The sequence below is a fragment of the Salminus brasiliensis genome, chromosome 5, assembly GCF_030463535.1.
Source record: "Salminus brasiliensis chromosome 5, fSalBra1.hap2, whole genome shotgun sequence".
NCBI classification, from domain to species: Eukaryota; Metazoa; Chordata; class Actinopteri; order Characiformes; family Bryconidae; genus Salminus; species Salminus brasiliensis.
In genome coordinates this window covers 22,079,940-22,093,916 of record NC_132882.1, presented here as the reverse complement: position 1 = coordinate 22,093,916, position 13,977 = coordinate 22,079,940, and the positions used below count along the sequence as shown (strand labels likewise).

At 40.7% G+C, this 13,977-nt stretch overlaps 1 protein-coding gene across 1 annotated transcript in view; it reads left to right on the top strand.

The window, feature by feature from the left end:
• Nucleotides 1–13,977, top strand: part of osbpl10b (oxysterol binding protein-like 10b) — a 47,294-nt gene that overhangs the window by 13,059 nt on the left and 20,258 nt on the right. Inside the window, exons 5-6 of the mRNA XM_072679851.1 lie at nt 6,964–7,183; nt 7,756–7,901. Coding sequence (XP_072535952.1) covers nt 6,964–7,183; nt 7,756–7,901 — 366 coding nt within the window. The remainder of the gene's footprint in view (nt 1–6,963; nt 7,184–7,755; nt 7,902–13,977) is intronic.

Sequence of the window (13,977 nt, the reverse complement as noted above, 5' to 3'; positions counted from 1 at the left end):
GCTCTGGGCAATTGCTTTGTAAGCTATTTAGTTTCACCCTCTGCTGTGCTATCAAAACGTTGCTCATCGTCTAAAAGTAATTATACAGTGATATTGTTTTGTGGTTGTGTCTTTGTACTCCAGAAATGACACAATGACACAATGTTAAAGTGTAGAGGTTCAGCTTCAATATGAGGGTATTTACATTTATTTTGAGTGGAAAAAGTAGAGATCGCAGCCCTTTTTATGAGTCGCACACCCATTTCAGTTACAGGAAAGTAACTAGACATGTTTAGTCATGTTTAGTACTTGTAGGTTGTAAATCCTTTGCGGTTGGTGACTAGTTAAGGCATTTAGCTGATGCTCTTATCCAGATCGACTTACATCGTTACTCATATTACAGGTGGGCGAAAGTAGCATTAGGAGTCTTGCCCAAGGACTCTTATTGGTGTAGCGCAGCATAGTCACCCAGACCGGGAATCGAACCCAGGTCTCCCACATGGTGTGGTAGCTCACTGGCAGGTACTGGTGTTATCTGTTGCTCCACACCCACCACATGCTGGTGTTGGTTCTACCAGACCAGTTATGCAGCCATTCTCAGTTCCAGTAATTGTTCGGTATCCAGTCTTGTATTTAGTAAGTTAAATGAAAGCTCATTTTTCAGGTTGGGTGACTGACTTGGCCAGTCAGGAACATTCCACTGTTTGTTCCTGAAAAACTGCTATATTTTAAGGCGGAATTTAATGTATACTGGGGTTCTCCGGTAGTTCTCTCTGTCACTGGGGCTCCTTATGTGATTTTGTTTACATCTGGATTGGCCATGTCTGTGTCTTTCTCCCTCTTCTTTTGAAGAATTTCTGTTAAAGACATACCAATTTTTAAATCTACATCTACAAAAGTTCTTTATTAATTGCTCCAAGAACCATTTGTAACATTTGTTTTTAAGATTGTACCCAAGGTCAACAAGATATTAAACACTGTACAAATCGCAAAATAAAGAATCAATTGTTTTTGGAATTTTAGTTTCGCCCTGAACTGAAATAAGGGCCAGCATCCCTTTAACCGTTTGGACATGGCTGTTGTGAATGTGATCATATGACCATGTGAAGCAAAGCTTGCTTGTCCAGGGGTGATATTATTGCCGTCTGGATGCGAGAGTTTTAACGCTGTGGAGTGTACAGTTTGCAATAAACTAATGCGGTCTGAATCAAGCTTATTTAGTAGTATGTTTAGGGGGCATGTTTCACAGTTGAAACACTAAACATCAGACCATGAACTGCTCGTTTTCTTTTCTTTTCTTTTTCTTCTTCTTACCAGCACTAGATCACTGGTTAATAGTTATGCTCTGTATCTGTAAGGCTTTGTCCCAGAACAGATTTTTTGGTACTTTTTTTTTTTTTTTTTTTAGAATAGTATAATCTTAAGTATTCCCTTTTCAGGGCTTAGCAGTGGTTTGTATCATGTGGTTTAATGACCTACATCCTGGGTAGTGTTGATCTCTAAATTTTTTTTGTCTTAATTAAAAATATTCTTCAGTTGACTCCCATCAACTGTTGTGCTGTTTAGAAATATCCCAACGCAATATTTATAAATACATTTATTAATATGTATTATTTCTTTTATATACTATTTTATATATGTATATAAAATACATGCATATTTTTATGTAAATATATTTGGAGTTTTATGATATCCTTCTTTATTGGCTTTATTGGCATTTTGTTGATCCATGTTAAGAGATAACAGCAACAGACTCCATCTCCACATCTAGAATTAACATGAACCCTTTCCTCAGTTGTCTTATGCATGAATGAACAATGCTTACAGATGGCCAAGCGAAAACAGCCAATGTTCCAGGCGTATGTCACGATGTGGACCGTGAAACTGTATGGTTCACCCGATGCACCTTCCCTGAAGTACATGCAAATGAAAGCAGAACTACTGGGCCCTTACCTCATACCCTTCATCGTTTCATTTCAAATCTTTAAGTACAAACTGAGTACTGAAATACAGAGTACAGTTTTGCGTCACTGTCCCATTACTCACGGCCTGCTCAGTGTGCACCTAATTCACACTTCAGCCTTCACTGGAACTGTTGATAGATTTCCTGAGCTACCTCAAAAAGCAGAATCTGTCAGCTGTCAGTTAATCCTGCTGGCTAAATTGAAAATGTGCCTGCATGTATAAAGGAGAGAGTGACTGCTCGTCTCCTGGTTCCTGCAGATAGCCGTAATCGCTCTTCCTTTCCCTTAAGGCTTGATGCCATTTGCAAGCTGCTTTCATCTCATTGCTTGATTTAAGCAGCAAAAATGAATGGGCACTAGAGGCAAATTTGTACTCTGTGATATGTAGTATAGCTCTGTTTGATTGTACTCCCTGCACAGTGTGAAATTCTATACACAGGGTGTAAGGACCTAAATAGGGCTTCTGTGCAACACCATGTGAATGTCACTGCCATGCTCAGAGTGGTCCACCTCCCAAATAATGAGTCAGCAGTAGTTGGACGAGGTTGAGGGGAACAGTGTGTTCAGGTTAAGGTACCTAAACCTACAAAGTGGTTGCTGCTCATTGGTGATGGATGGTGTTTAATGTCCCTGATGGTCAGTGAGGCCTTTTTTTAAAAAATTATTGTATACAGTACAGGTTGTGGTACTTCCAGGTGTGTGACTCGCATTCATGGAAGAGATGTCCCTTTATGGCAACCGCCATGCACTCTACTACTCGAGGAGAGAGTATGATAAAAGGGTGAGAGCAGAAAAGAAAAGAGGAGTGGTGGAAAAGTGGGAAAGAATAAGTAGAGAGTGTGCTGCAGTGAAAGACATTACGTTTCTGTCTACTCCATGTACACTTTGTCCTCTCATTGGGACATTGGGACCATAGTGCAGGTAAAGACAGTACAGGTACAGCGAGCACAGCCAGCTCATAGTCAGTTCTGCCATAAGCAGAGCTCTCCTGCACTGTGCAAAGTTCAGGAACACATTTTTCAACACATCACCCTAATCAGTAGATAATTTAGCCTTATGCACTTCTGCACAAAATAAAGGTGATAAATAAGGTTCTTTGGTTCGAGTCCACAGAAAAACTATGTTCGGTTTCTTAAAGAGCATTTCAATGCATTGGTCTTTAACCCATTTTACCCTAGGTTTATTATTCAATTATTAATCCCAATCCTAATCCGAGTCCCACAGGGTTACATTTTAGGTCCTATGAAACTGATCTTAATTATAGCACTGTTTATAAGAGTGACAAAGTGTGCACTTGCGATACATGTTTAAGTTCCTAAAACTATATATTGAACTTTATTCAACAAACTATATATTAATGTCATTTTTGTAGTGGCATAGTGACAGTATGCAGCAGAAATAAGTGTACAGCCCTTTGCTGCCACTGTAGCTGTAACATTGCATTTTAATATTTTTTTGGCTCAAAAACAAAAAATCTCCACTCTGAGGGGGCTTTTCCCAGGCCCCTTCTCCATTTGCGGTATAACCAGAAAGCTGAGTGGCTCTTTTTGTTGAAGGGCAGGACTTCATCCGTTTACACCATGTTGAGTGTCTCCTCATTGATAACGTCTCTGGCTGAACTTGATACTTGGACAGTTCTATGGCTTTATCCATACTACAAAAGGTAAACCTTATAGTATCAGCAGGGCTCAACTGGTACCTTCGTCTAAGTCGATCCTGGTGTTTTGGAACTATTATCGCTGCATAGCAATAACTCATTTGTTGTGAAAATACTTTTTGGTGGAAGGAACCAACAGTATTAAAGCATATCCAGTATGATATTCAGGGATTCCTTGATTTCCTTGATTTCCTTGTTTCTTTATTTTGTCAAAACTGTTGTATAAATGCATTAGAATTAAAATAATTAAAGGATGTGTGTTATCATACAGCTGTGATGATCTAACCAATGTATCTGGTTAAAACATTATAGCTGCTTTTGCATTAAATAAACAACTAGTCGATTAGCACAGTCTGTGGGACAGTGTAGTGAGAGCTTATATGAACACACCCTGAGACTGAGTCAGGCTCTCCTATTGAGATTTAATATGTGTGTCATAGTTTTCAGTGATGTTTAGAGGAGCTATAGTATGTTTGGTGTTCCTTGGTCCTCAATTGTGGCTTTGTTCAAAGTTCACTGGTGCTGCAACTGTGTTGCAATAACAGAACAGAGACAGAAAGAGAAACTGACAGCAAAAGACAGCGAAGGAAAGTGTGTGGAAGAGTGTGAAAGTATGTGTGTGTGCGCGCGTATGCATGCTTGCTCTTTCCTCATTGAGCTGGCCTAAAGTAATGAGTCACTTCCTCCCAGTCCTCCTCAGCTGTCCATCCAGTTTTCATTAGAGCGGTTCTCTATCCACAGCACATCAAATGCTCGGAGATCATTACACAGCCTCTGACAGACTGTAAAATAGATGACAACTGCACCAGCCAGCTCCTGCCAAACTCACACCGCCCACGCCTCTGCCTGGCTCTCCTCCTAGAGCCCTGCCCCCCGCTGCTACTCAAAGGGTCCACATATTAAACACATGCAGAACGTTACACACTGTAGTTTTCAATATACCTCTACTTATGCCCATAGTGCTCAGGAGCCTGACTCATGCAGCTGAAGGGTGCTCCACAGGTTGACCTGAGCCCCTATTTTTGTGGAAATACTGGGATTGAGTTAATCCAAGAGATTAGTTTCACCCCGGTGGGATCTGTCTCTGTCTGTTCCACAACGTCCTACAGAGACAAGCCCCGTAATAAAAGCTCTCCAGATTGGATTAATGTGCTGTACTTTCCTTGTAATATACGGAAACCATTATGGCACTTCATATTAAGTGTCCTCAAAGCTCAAGTAGGATTTACATAATTATACAAGCACTCGAAAGCTGCTGCGTAGGAGCACAATATCATAATGCACTTGTAGTTGCTGAACATGAGTTGAGTCTTTGAAATGGCCATTTAGCTACTCTGTGCTCTGTATAGTCACAGGGTTGTGAGTCTATACACAAGGTCTGCTGCTCTCACCATAAGAATTGGTAGAGATTTATTAGTGAAAGGTTCTGCTAAAGGTGGTACTCTACATGAATACTTATGGCCTTTTCAGACAGGCAGACCAAGTATGACGTTTCAGTATATCTGATTTGAGCAGGATAGATGTTCTACTCTCTAAATGGCAAAATGACATGATTTCCAATTCAATTCTAAATAATATCTAAAATACTACATTGTGTATTGTTTCAAATCTGTTTGGAATTGGATTTCTGGACATTTGACTCAGTTTAACTAGTCATATGTTCAGAGTCAAGCATCCGGTATACGGCTTTCTTCATGTGCACCAAGATATTGCTGGATAGAGTTTAGACTTATCGTACTTATCGTAAAGTTTGGCCTATGCGAATGTTCTGTATTGGTGTGAAATATGACATTGTCGTTCTGTTTGGCAAAAAATCTAATGAACATGATTGATCAATGACCTCAGATGCAGTCTATTAACAAAGGTATTTTTACCATCTGATAAAGTGTTTATAATGGAAGGTGCTAGGCTAATTTTGCTACCAAACACAAGACTAGACTGTCACCAATCTTATCTCTGTAAACAAACTGATGTGATTTAGAATGCGGCCATATTAAATAACTATTCCAATTTTAGCTTAAACATTTAAAATGTTTTCAGTAGATTTTTGAAGCAAATAAATGAAAACTTTGGTATGTATTTACAGAGATGAGATTGGTAACAGTCCACCAAGAGCCCTTCGAGCTTCAAGTATGGCTCGGCTCAACCCGACATCCCTTAAGATCCATGGAAGACGAGCGTCCAGGCTTTTTCTGTTCTGGGACCGAAGTGGTAGAGCGAACTTTCCCTGGGTGTCCGAACAGCAGAGTCGCTCGCTGTCTTCAAACACAGACTGAAGACCCTCCTCTTCTGAGAATACTTATATAGACTAATAGTAGAGTGCTATGATCTCCATATTGGCTTGTGTTTAGTAGAGTCTAAACTTAGAGGTATCTTTGAATTTTTAATTTATTCAACTAGCTAAGGTTATTCCTGAATAAATAGCGTAAAGTGCTTTTGTAAGTTGCTCTGGATAAGAGCGTCTGCTAAATGCCGTAAATGTGAATGTAAATGTAAATCCAGTGTTTGATAGCAACGTTAGCCTAGCATCTCCAAACTAAAGAAGCACATGTCTGATATTAAACTTGGCTGATTGGCTGCAGTTGAGGTGAGTGATATGCAAGTATGTTCATTTCATTTTCCGCCAAACTTTTCTGCCTAATATTGTGGGTCTCTGTCCGCTTCCAATTGAACAGTGGTTTAGTTTGCTCCTGGTGTGAACTTGTTTTTACAGTGGTCCACACCAACATCAGAATTCAACATCACAGCAAGCTTTCCTCGATGTAGGTCAGCATGGTACTGCCTATTTAGCTTTCAGTTTTTCGAAGATGCTCAGTTGGCTCCTGCAGCAGCAGCAGCAGCTGCTGGTAACAGCATATCATTATTTACCTTAAAAGCTTTATTATGTTTGTAATTTCATGATGAATTGACCAATAGAAATGCTCCAAATGACGCATACAGTGTTTTTACATTGACATCCATTGAAAGTTAATTGTTTTTCCCTTCTACTGTAAAGTTGGCATTTTTGCATGACTCTGATGATATAAAAACAGACCACTGAATGTATATTTGAGAGGCTAGGGTATCTGATTGGAAACACATAGACAGTAAGTGTTTTGATGAAACATAATTGGTTAAAATGTTATCAGTAATAGATTGTAAATGAATGATGGCTCTCGATAAATAAATATAAAAACTGGAGTGCTTATATTGTCCTAGCTACACTTGTGCATTATTTGGTGTGAAATTAAAAAAGATACAATGTCACAAAAGCCCTTTAGCAAACAAGCTAGGTGTGTATACAGGTTTAGGACCAAAGACGGCTCTGTCACAAAGGTCCCTCAGTTTCTATAACTCTTGTCCCTGCTCCATTGCACTCCACAGGTCATGTCTCAGGCCGAGGGCCAGCAAAAGAACCTACTGAACTCCATCGAATCCCTGCCCAGCCGAGGGCCACTCTCCTCGCTGGACCCAGACCTTCTCCTGCTCAAGGCCACCTCTGCAGCCACGCTCAGCTGCCTGGGAGAGTGCCTGAGCATTCTTCAGCACAACGTCACCCAGGCGGCCCGAAACATCACCACACACACACAGGGACTAAACACAGGTGAACTAAGCCTAGGCTTGCTGTTGCTGCTGTAATCTGTGCTGGGGGTTACACATGATGGACAAAAGCTGGAAATGTGTTTGTGTAATTGTTGTGATGGCGCAGGCTGACATCTGGATAGGCACTGTTGTGCTTCATTCAGACAAGCGTGCACTTTGTTTTTAATTGTTTGATAATTGAATGTCACTCATTTGTTGTGCAATACTCAACACTGAAATTAAGCTGAGTAGAGGAGGTTTAACAGTCCACTTCCAACTTCCACTTCTTGAAGGCCACACAGGTCATAGCTGATTTATTAGCCTTTTTCAACCTGAAGCTCATATACATACTAAATATAGATATGGAACACACTAGCATATTTCCAGTACTTAAAGTAAAAACCCTTAATTGGGGTTACACATGGTGCCCAGCTCATTTCTTGCAACCATATTGTTTTAAATGACTGTAACCTTTGTAACAATCACAGCATTCCTAAGCTCAGTGCATTTTAACACACCTTAATATTGTTTTATTTTGTTTTAAAGAGCCCTAAATGTTTTATTTTTTGTGTTTGCATGCGTGTTCAAATGTAGAGAATGTTACTGGCTGGTCAGGGCTTAAACCTGCCTCAGAGGAGCCATTGAAGAACGGAGGAGTGACAGGCCTGTCCACCTCGACCAGCAGTATACCACCCACATCCCCAGCACACAGGAGCAAAGAACTGCTCAAAGGTTCAGAGGTACGCACACACACGCACATGCATTTGTTTTTATAATTGTTTGGCCATGCATATGTGCTTAAGTCCTACACAGCCAGGAAAATGAAATATACTGATATGATAAATACTGAAAATGACATAAGGATATATAGGGTCAGTTTCTTTATATCATCGCTGTCCAATGAAAAACATGTGTCTCCAAAATGGTGACATTACAGGAGAGGGTAAAAAAGTACTTAATTTTTAATGGAATTATGTGAAACAGGGAAGTGTTTTAGAGCATTTCTGTGGGTCTATTCATCCACAACTATTTACACAGTGTACATAACAGCTACAGAGAAAACTAAAAATGGAGGGTCAGCAGCAATATGTGCCATTGGATTGACAGAAATACAGTGCAGTAGTAAGAAGGCTGTCATACTCTCCTGCATGTCTGTGTACAGTGCTGTTCTCAGTGCAATACTCACCACACAGATTCTCAAAGGTCTTGACCTTGACTGGGCCGTTCTAAAACATAGTTTTTGGGTTTTAACCACTCCAGTGTGACTTTGGCTGTATGCTTAATGTCACTATCCTGCTGGTATCAGTGAGCTCTGGTGCAGTGGAACTACTGGATCGGATCGTGACATCCTTACTTCTTGGGCTATATAGGGTTGTTTGTTTAAGTGTGTTCTCAAAAAAAAAAATAGGGTTGGTGATATATAAATTTTCCTGGCTTGATGGGCTGATGGTGGTATGATATATTATATCAAGTCATGTCTTAAAAAATAAATCATAGCCTTTTGCACTTTATTTTGATCTTTACCTTGACAATCATTTTGCTGGACCTGATGAGGCAGTTTGCCCCTGTTTTTTCCTGGTATTCTTAAACAGTCAGGGCATTTTTGTGCAGACACACAACTGATTCTAAGGAGGCTGTTGAAATCTGTCAGGTTCCACTGACTGCACCTAAAAAGAGAAAGCTGTCTGTAATGGCACTCTCTGAAGAGTTCCCTGAAGCCTTGGCATTGCCTTTCTGTGTGCCCTTGCCAAACTTGCTTGGCACAGGCAGTTAGACGAGCTCTAATTGGACATGCTCTAGTTTTAGTATCTCTGGCAGGTGACTAAGGAACCCCACTACCATCTCTGTGGGGCATGAGTCAGTCTGTTGCCTCTGAAGGCGGTATCTCTTTCTTCATCTCTGTTTCATATGCTTTTTTGCCTCTGGTGCTATACTACAATTACTGGTGTTGCGCGGTGTGTGTGCACGGCTGTGTTGTCGCGTATTTGTGTCTGGAGCCATGCAATTGATGTGCTGCTAGATGAGTGTCATTAAAAGTGCCTCCAAGAAGGATAAACACGGTTGGACAGGACTGAAAACACAGTTTAAGTGATTATGTGATATATTTATCTTTGACTTGAATACAGATCTTCTGTTAATCATTTGAATGAAATACAGCACTTCCCCTATATGTAAAAGAGAGCATTAATAGCATGTCACATTAGCGCAGTAGAATTAAAAGGCTTGGCAGAATTTAAGTGTTTTTGTGCTTTGTGACCGTGTTCTGTCTGTGGATGGAAATGGGGCTCGTATCTGAGCAGGATGTGTATGAAAGGAGATCCAGAGATTTCACTGGCTCAGAGTTGCAGCCTCCTGCTGAGAAAAGCAGGGCTTGTGCTGGTGCGAGAGGCCGTGTCTGGCGTTTTGCCTACACAGACAGTGAAATATGCTGATGGGTCTCAGCACTTACAGTCACTGAAATGGGTCCCATCAATCCAGACCATCCTGCACCAGCCTGGTTCCAGCCACCCGGAAGGCTTCAACTGATCGGCACTATAATCGGACTGAGGACTGAGGCCTTCACTTTGAAGTCCAAAATCTTCCAGCTAGTTCATACGTAAATCCCAGGAAGTTGCAGCAGCGTTCTGTCATTGTAAACACTAATGTTTAGGCTGTACCCTCAATGAATTAGTGTGTATGTTTTACACATTTACAATTTGTGACATAACTAGCTATAGACCAGTCAAATGACCCACACTGACCCCTGTTTGCCCCCGAAAGTGCCTACAAAAGTCATGTGAGCATCAGAACTGGGCCTTGAAGCAATGGAACAAGCTGACCTGGTCTGAAGAATCATGTTGTCTTGTGCAACAGAATGCACTGTGGGGAAGAATGCTCTGGGCAATGTTCTGCTGGGTAACCTTGGGCCCTAGCTTTCATATGGATGGTTACTTTGACACCTACTTATGGTTACTTTGACACCTACTTTCTACTGAAAGATTGTGTGGCAGACCAGGTACACCAGTTCATATCAACAGTATTCCGTAATGACAGTGGTCACTTTTCTGCCTCACTCCAGCAAGTCTTTAAATGGTTTTAGGAACATGACTAAAGAGTTCCCCGAGCTCAGTCGACCTCAGTAGGATATGCTGGAAAAAGCGAACCCGATCCATGGTGGCCCCACCTTGCAACTTATTGGACTTAAAGTATCTGCTGCTAATGTCTTGGGTTCAGATACAGCAGGACACCTTCAGAGGTGTAGTGGAGTCCATGCCTTGACAAGTCAGAGGTGTGTTCACCAGCATATTAGCGTTTAATGTACATGTGTTGGTTTATGCTCGTCAGGTGCTGGTCTAGTTGACCAGTACACCAAAAACTTCAATGGAAGTCAATATTTAAAAAAATTATAATTTCAGGTCATTGTAGAGCATTTCTGTCTGTCATGAAAGAACTACAGAAAGTGAAAAGTGGGACTGTTTTAAGCCAAACAGTTACCCACAAACATCATTGATGTTTTTGTGAATGTAATCATGTGAATTAAATGTATCGATTGACATCAACTGAACTTCCTCACTCTTCAACTCTTCAATTCTATCATCAACACTTGTGTCAGTAGTTCAGCAGTTAGTCAGTAGCAGCTGCTCTGGGCTGTCTGAAACTAAGTAAATTTGTACTTTACCCACATTTGACACTTTTTTTTATGTTACCACTACTTATTCATTCATGCTGCTACATTCCTTTCACATTGTGATTAGACATTTTAAAATCTCTACTTTTAAAAATGTCTTTCATATTTCTGTCTACACTTCTTATTCTTAATCTCAATTTTGTTCCACCCCCATGTACCACATGTGATGTAAATGACAATAACATTTCCTTGAATCCTTGAATCCTGTAGCTAATTAAAGGTTAGTTTAGCGTGGGCTACAGACCCAAAACCACAGGGAAAAAAAAAGTAAATTTCAGCTTCCTGTCCTTTCAATATACATATACAATATTCAGTTGCCGAATCTGAGTTATTCTTGTCTAAACGTTTACAAGTGGGGTATATGGGGCAGTGGTGGCTCAGCGGTTAGAGCGCCGGGATATCGATAACAGGGTTGTGGGTTCGATTCCCGGGCTCGACAAGCTGCCACTGTTGGGCCCTTGAGCAAGGCCCTTTACCCTCTCTGCTCCCCGGGCGCTGGAGTTGGCTGCCCACCGCTCTGGGTGTGTGTGTGTACTCACTGCCCCTAACACATGTGTGTGTGTGAGTGTGTGTTCACTACCAGATGGGTTAAATGCGGAGGACACATTTCGCTGTACAGTGTACACTGTATAGTGACAAATACGTGCACCTTTACCTTTTTATCAGCCAGCAAGACATGAATTTGTCCTATGGTGAGTTGTTGTCAGACTTATGGTTTATCATTTATTCAATAATTGATTTGAAAATGTTAGTTTATAGTCTGTGGCCCTGTGAGTATACTTTTTATTTGATCATTTTCAGTTTGAAAATAATGTGGGATGAGATACAAAAAGCCACATAAACATACAACCATATGCACTAGTCCCCGTCCCTTGGTAATATCCTGATGGAGAGGATTTGAAAAAACCCAGCCCTACATACAGTGTGTACATCTGAAATATTTGTCACAATTGAAGATTGGTCTATGTTATTTTTAACCAAAATAAGAAGTGTTCACCTTTATGAATGGAAGCAAAGACAAGGCACACTCGCATTACAGGAAAAAAAAAAAGGCCATATCTTAAGAGGACTCCTTAGCATATTGTTGCCGTCAGCGAGATTAATATTGCAGGAGCCAATATTGCAAGATAAATTAACAAAAATAATATACTGTGCAGTGCTAGTGCCATGGGACAGTGTCTCATAGTGCTTCTGGTCACACACTCATGTAAAGACTTCAGCAGTGTAAATCCTGAATTACAGCTGAGTTAAATTCTCTGAGTTAAATTCACGCAGTTTGCAGGATAACACGGACGATTAGGCAGGTGCTTTGTGCAGCAGCCGCCCCAGTGATTTCTCCCTTATGAATGTGAGATCAGTAAAGCATGGTGTAAAAGAGCAGTGCCGTCAGAGGCAGCGTAAATCTAAACTGGGTTAGGGAGACCTTGTCTTTTATCACTGATGGCACTTTGCCAAACTGGTACACTGAGGGGAGGGAATGCAAGATGTGTGTTTGAGTGTGTGTGTGTGTGTGTTTGCCAGACTCCATATGAACACTGTTACAGTTTTAATGCTAATGACACCCAATAAATTGGAGTAGTTGATATTTTGTTCTGTTTTTTACAGTACGTGTGCTTGTGTGTAATGAGTAATGACCAGCAGAGGGGGCTCAAGAGTCGTTATGAGTAGAGTTGTGTTGCCTGACTGGGTTTAATGAAACTGGGTCAAGGTAATGTTTCAGATGTTTAGGGTAATGATACAGAAGTGTCGTTTATATATTAAGATTTTGCTTTTAAGAGAAAGTCACACAACTTTAAACCTTGTTACATTAGTTAAGACAAATTTGCCTTGTGATTCTTTCTTAAAATTAGGACAAGACAACCATATATTGTGTTGGACACAGATGGAATTTGCCCTCCACCTTTAACCCAGTGAACCCACACACATAGTGACAGTGCGCACATGTGCCTGGAACGGTGGGCGCTCAGGGAGCAGAGAGGGTGAAGGGCCCAATAGTGACAGCTTGCTAAGCCCAGGTATCAAACCCACAAGCCTGTTATCAATAGCCCGGTGCTTTAACCTCTGAGCCACCACTGCTCCAGAGTCAGTCTATAAACTAACCCAGTTTATTCTCTATATACTGGTAGATAGAACCCGTCTATAAACTGACCCAGTATAGTCTTTATATACAAAGAGACTGTCAGCCTATAAACTAACCCAGTATTTCCTCTGTATACTGAGAGATAGGGCCTCTCTATGAACTGACCCCGTATATATCCTCTATATACTGAGAAATTGAGCCTATCGATAAACTGACCCAGTATAAGAGATTATTTTTTATCTGATTAAGGTGGGCTGTAACATCTTGGACCGTACCACAAGCATTTGCCTGGGTAAATGGTTCCTCTCTATGTGATTACACTGTGTATATAGTTATTTAAAATACATATTAGAATTCTATTGGTTCTGTATAGCACCGAAAAGCGGTCCACTGTGGTTACAGATACAGAGTCGCAGAATGTTTTTCAGTACAATGTTAAACCCTTTTTAACTTATGTGCATATGCCAAAGGGCCTATGACCAATATCTCAACATCAGTTAAAAGCATTAGTTAAAGTTTTATGGAAAATTACAAAACCTTACCTCAAGTTTAGTTAATCAACTAAGAACTGTTTCACGTTCAAAGTTTACATCAACCCATAACTTCTTGTAGTGTATTACTCTACAAGAAAAGTTTAAGACATAAAATGGTTTGTCATAGTTAGCAAATATTGTGTGTCAGTGTCGTTATACATTAAAATAAATAATGAATGTGAATTTGTACTTGATCTGATCTGTATTTGCATGAATAAGATTTAAAGTTTAAGTACACAATTGCCTTGATAATAATTGCCTTAATCACCCTTCAGGCACTGTCTTGTACTGAGCTGTTCCGCTTCCTGCCGCATACAGGCTAGCCCTTGCCCCTCAGTACTTCCATTGGACCACAGCTCTGTCTTTTCAGGCCTGATGAATGTGATAGACTGTTTCTCCAAATTCATCAGGGAACAATACACACAGCAAAGCAGCAGGATAGAGGAAACAAACCCAGTGGAGCGATAGGAAATGGTCTGTCAAACACACACACACACACACAGACACAACCCACTCGACAGGAGAGGCAGCGATGT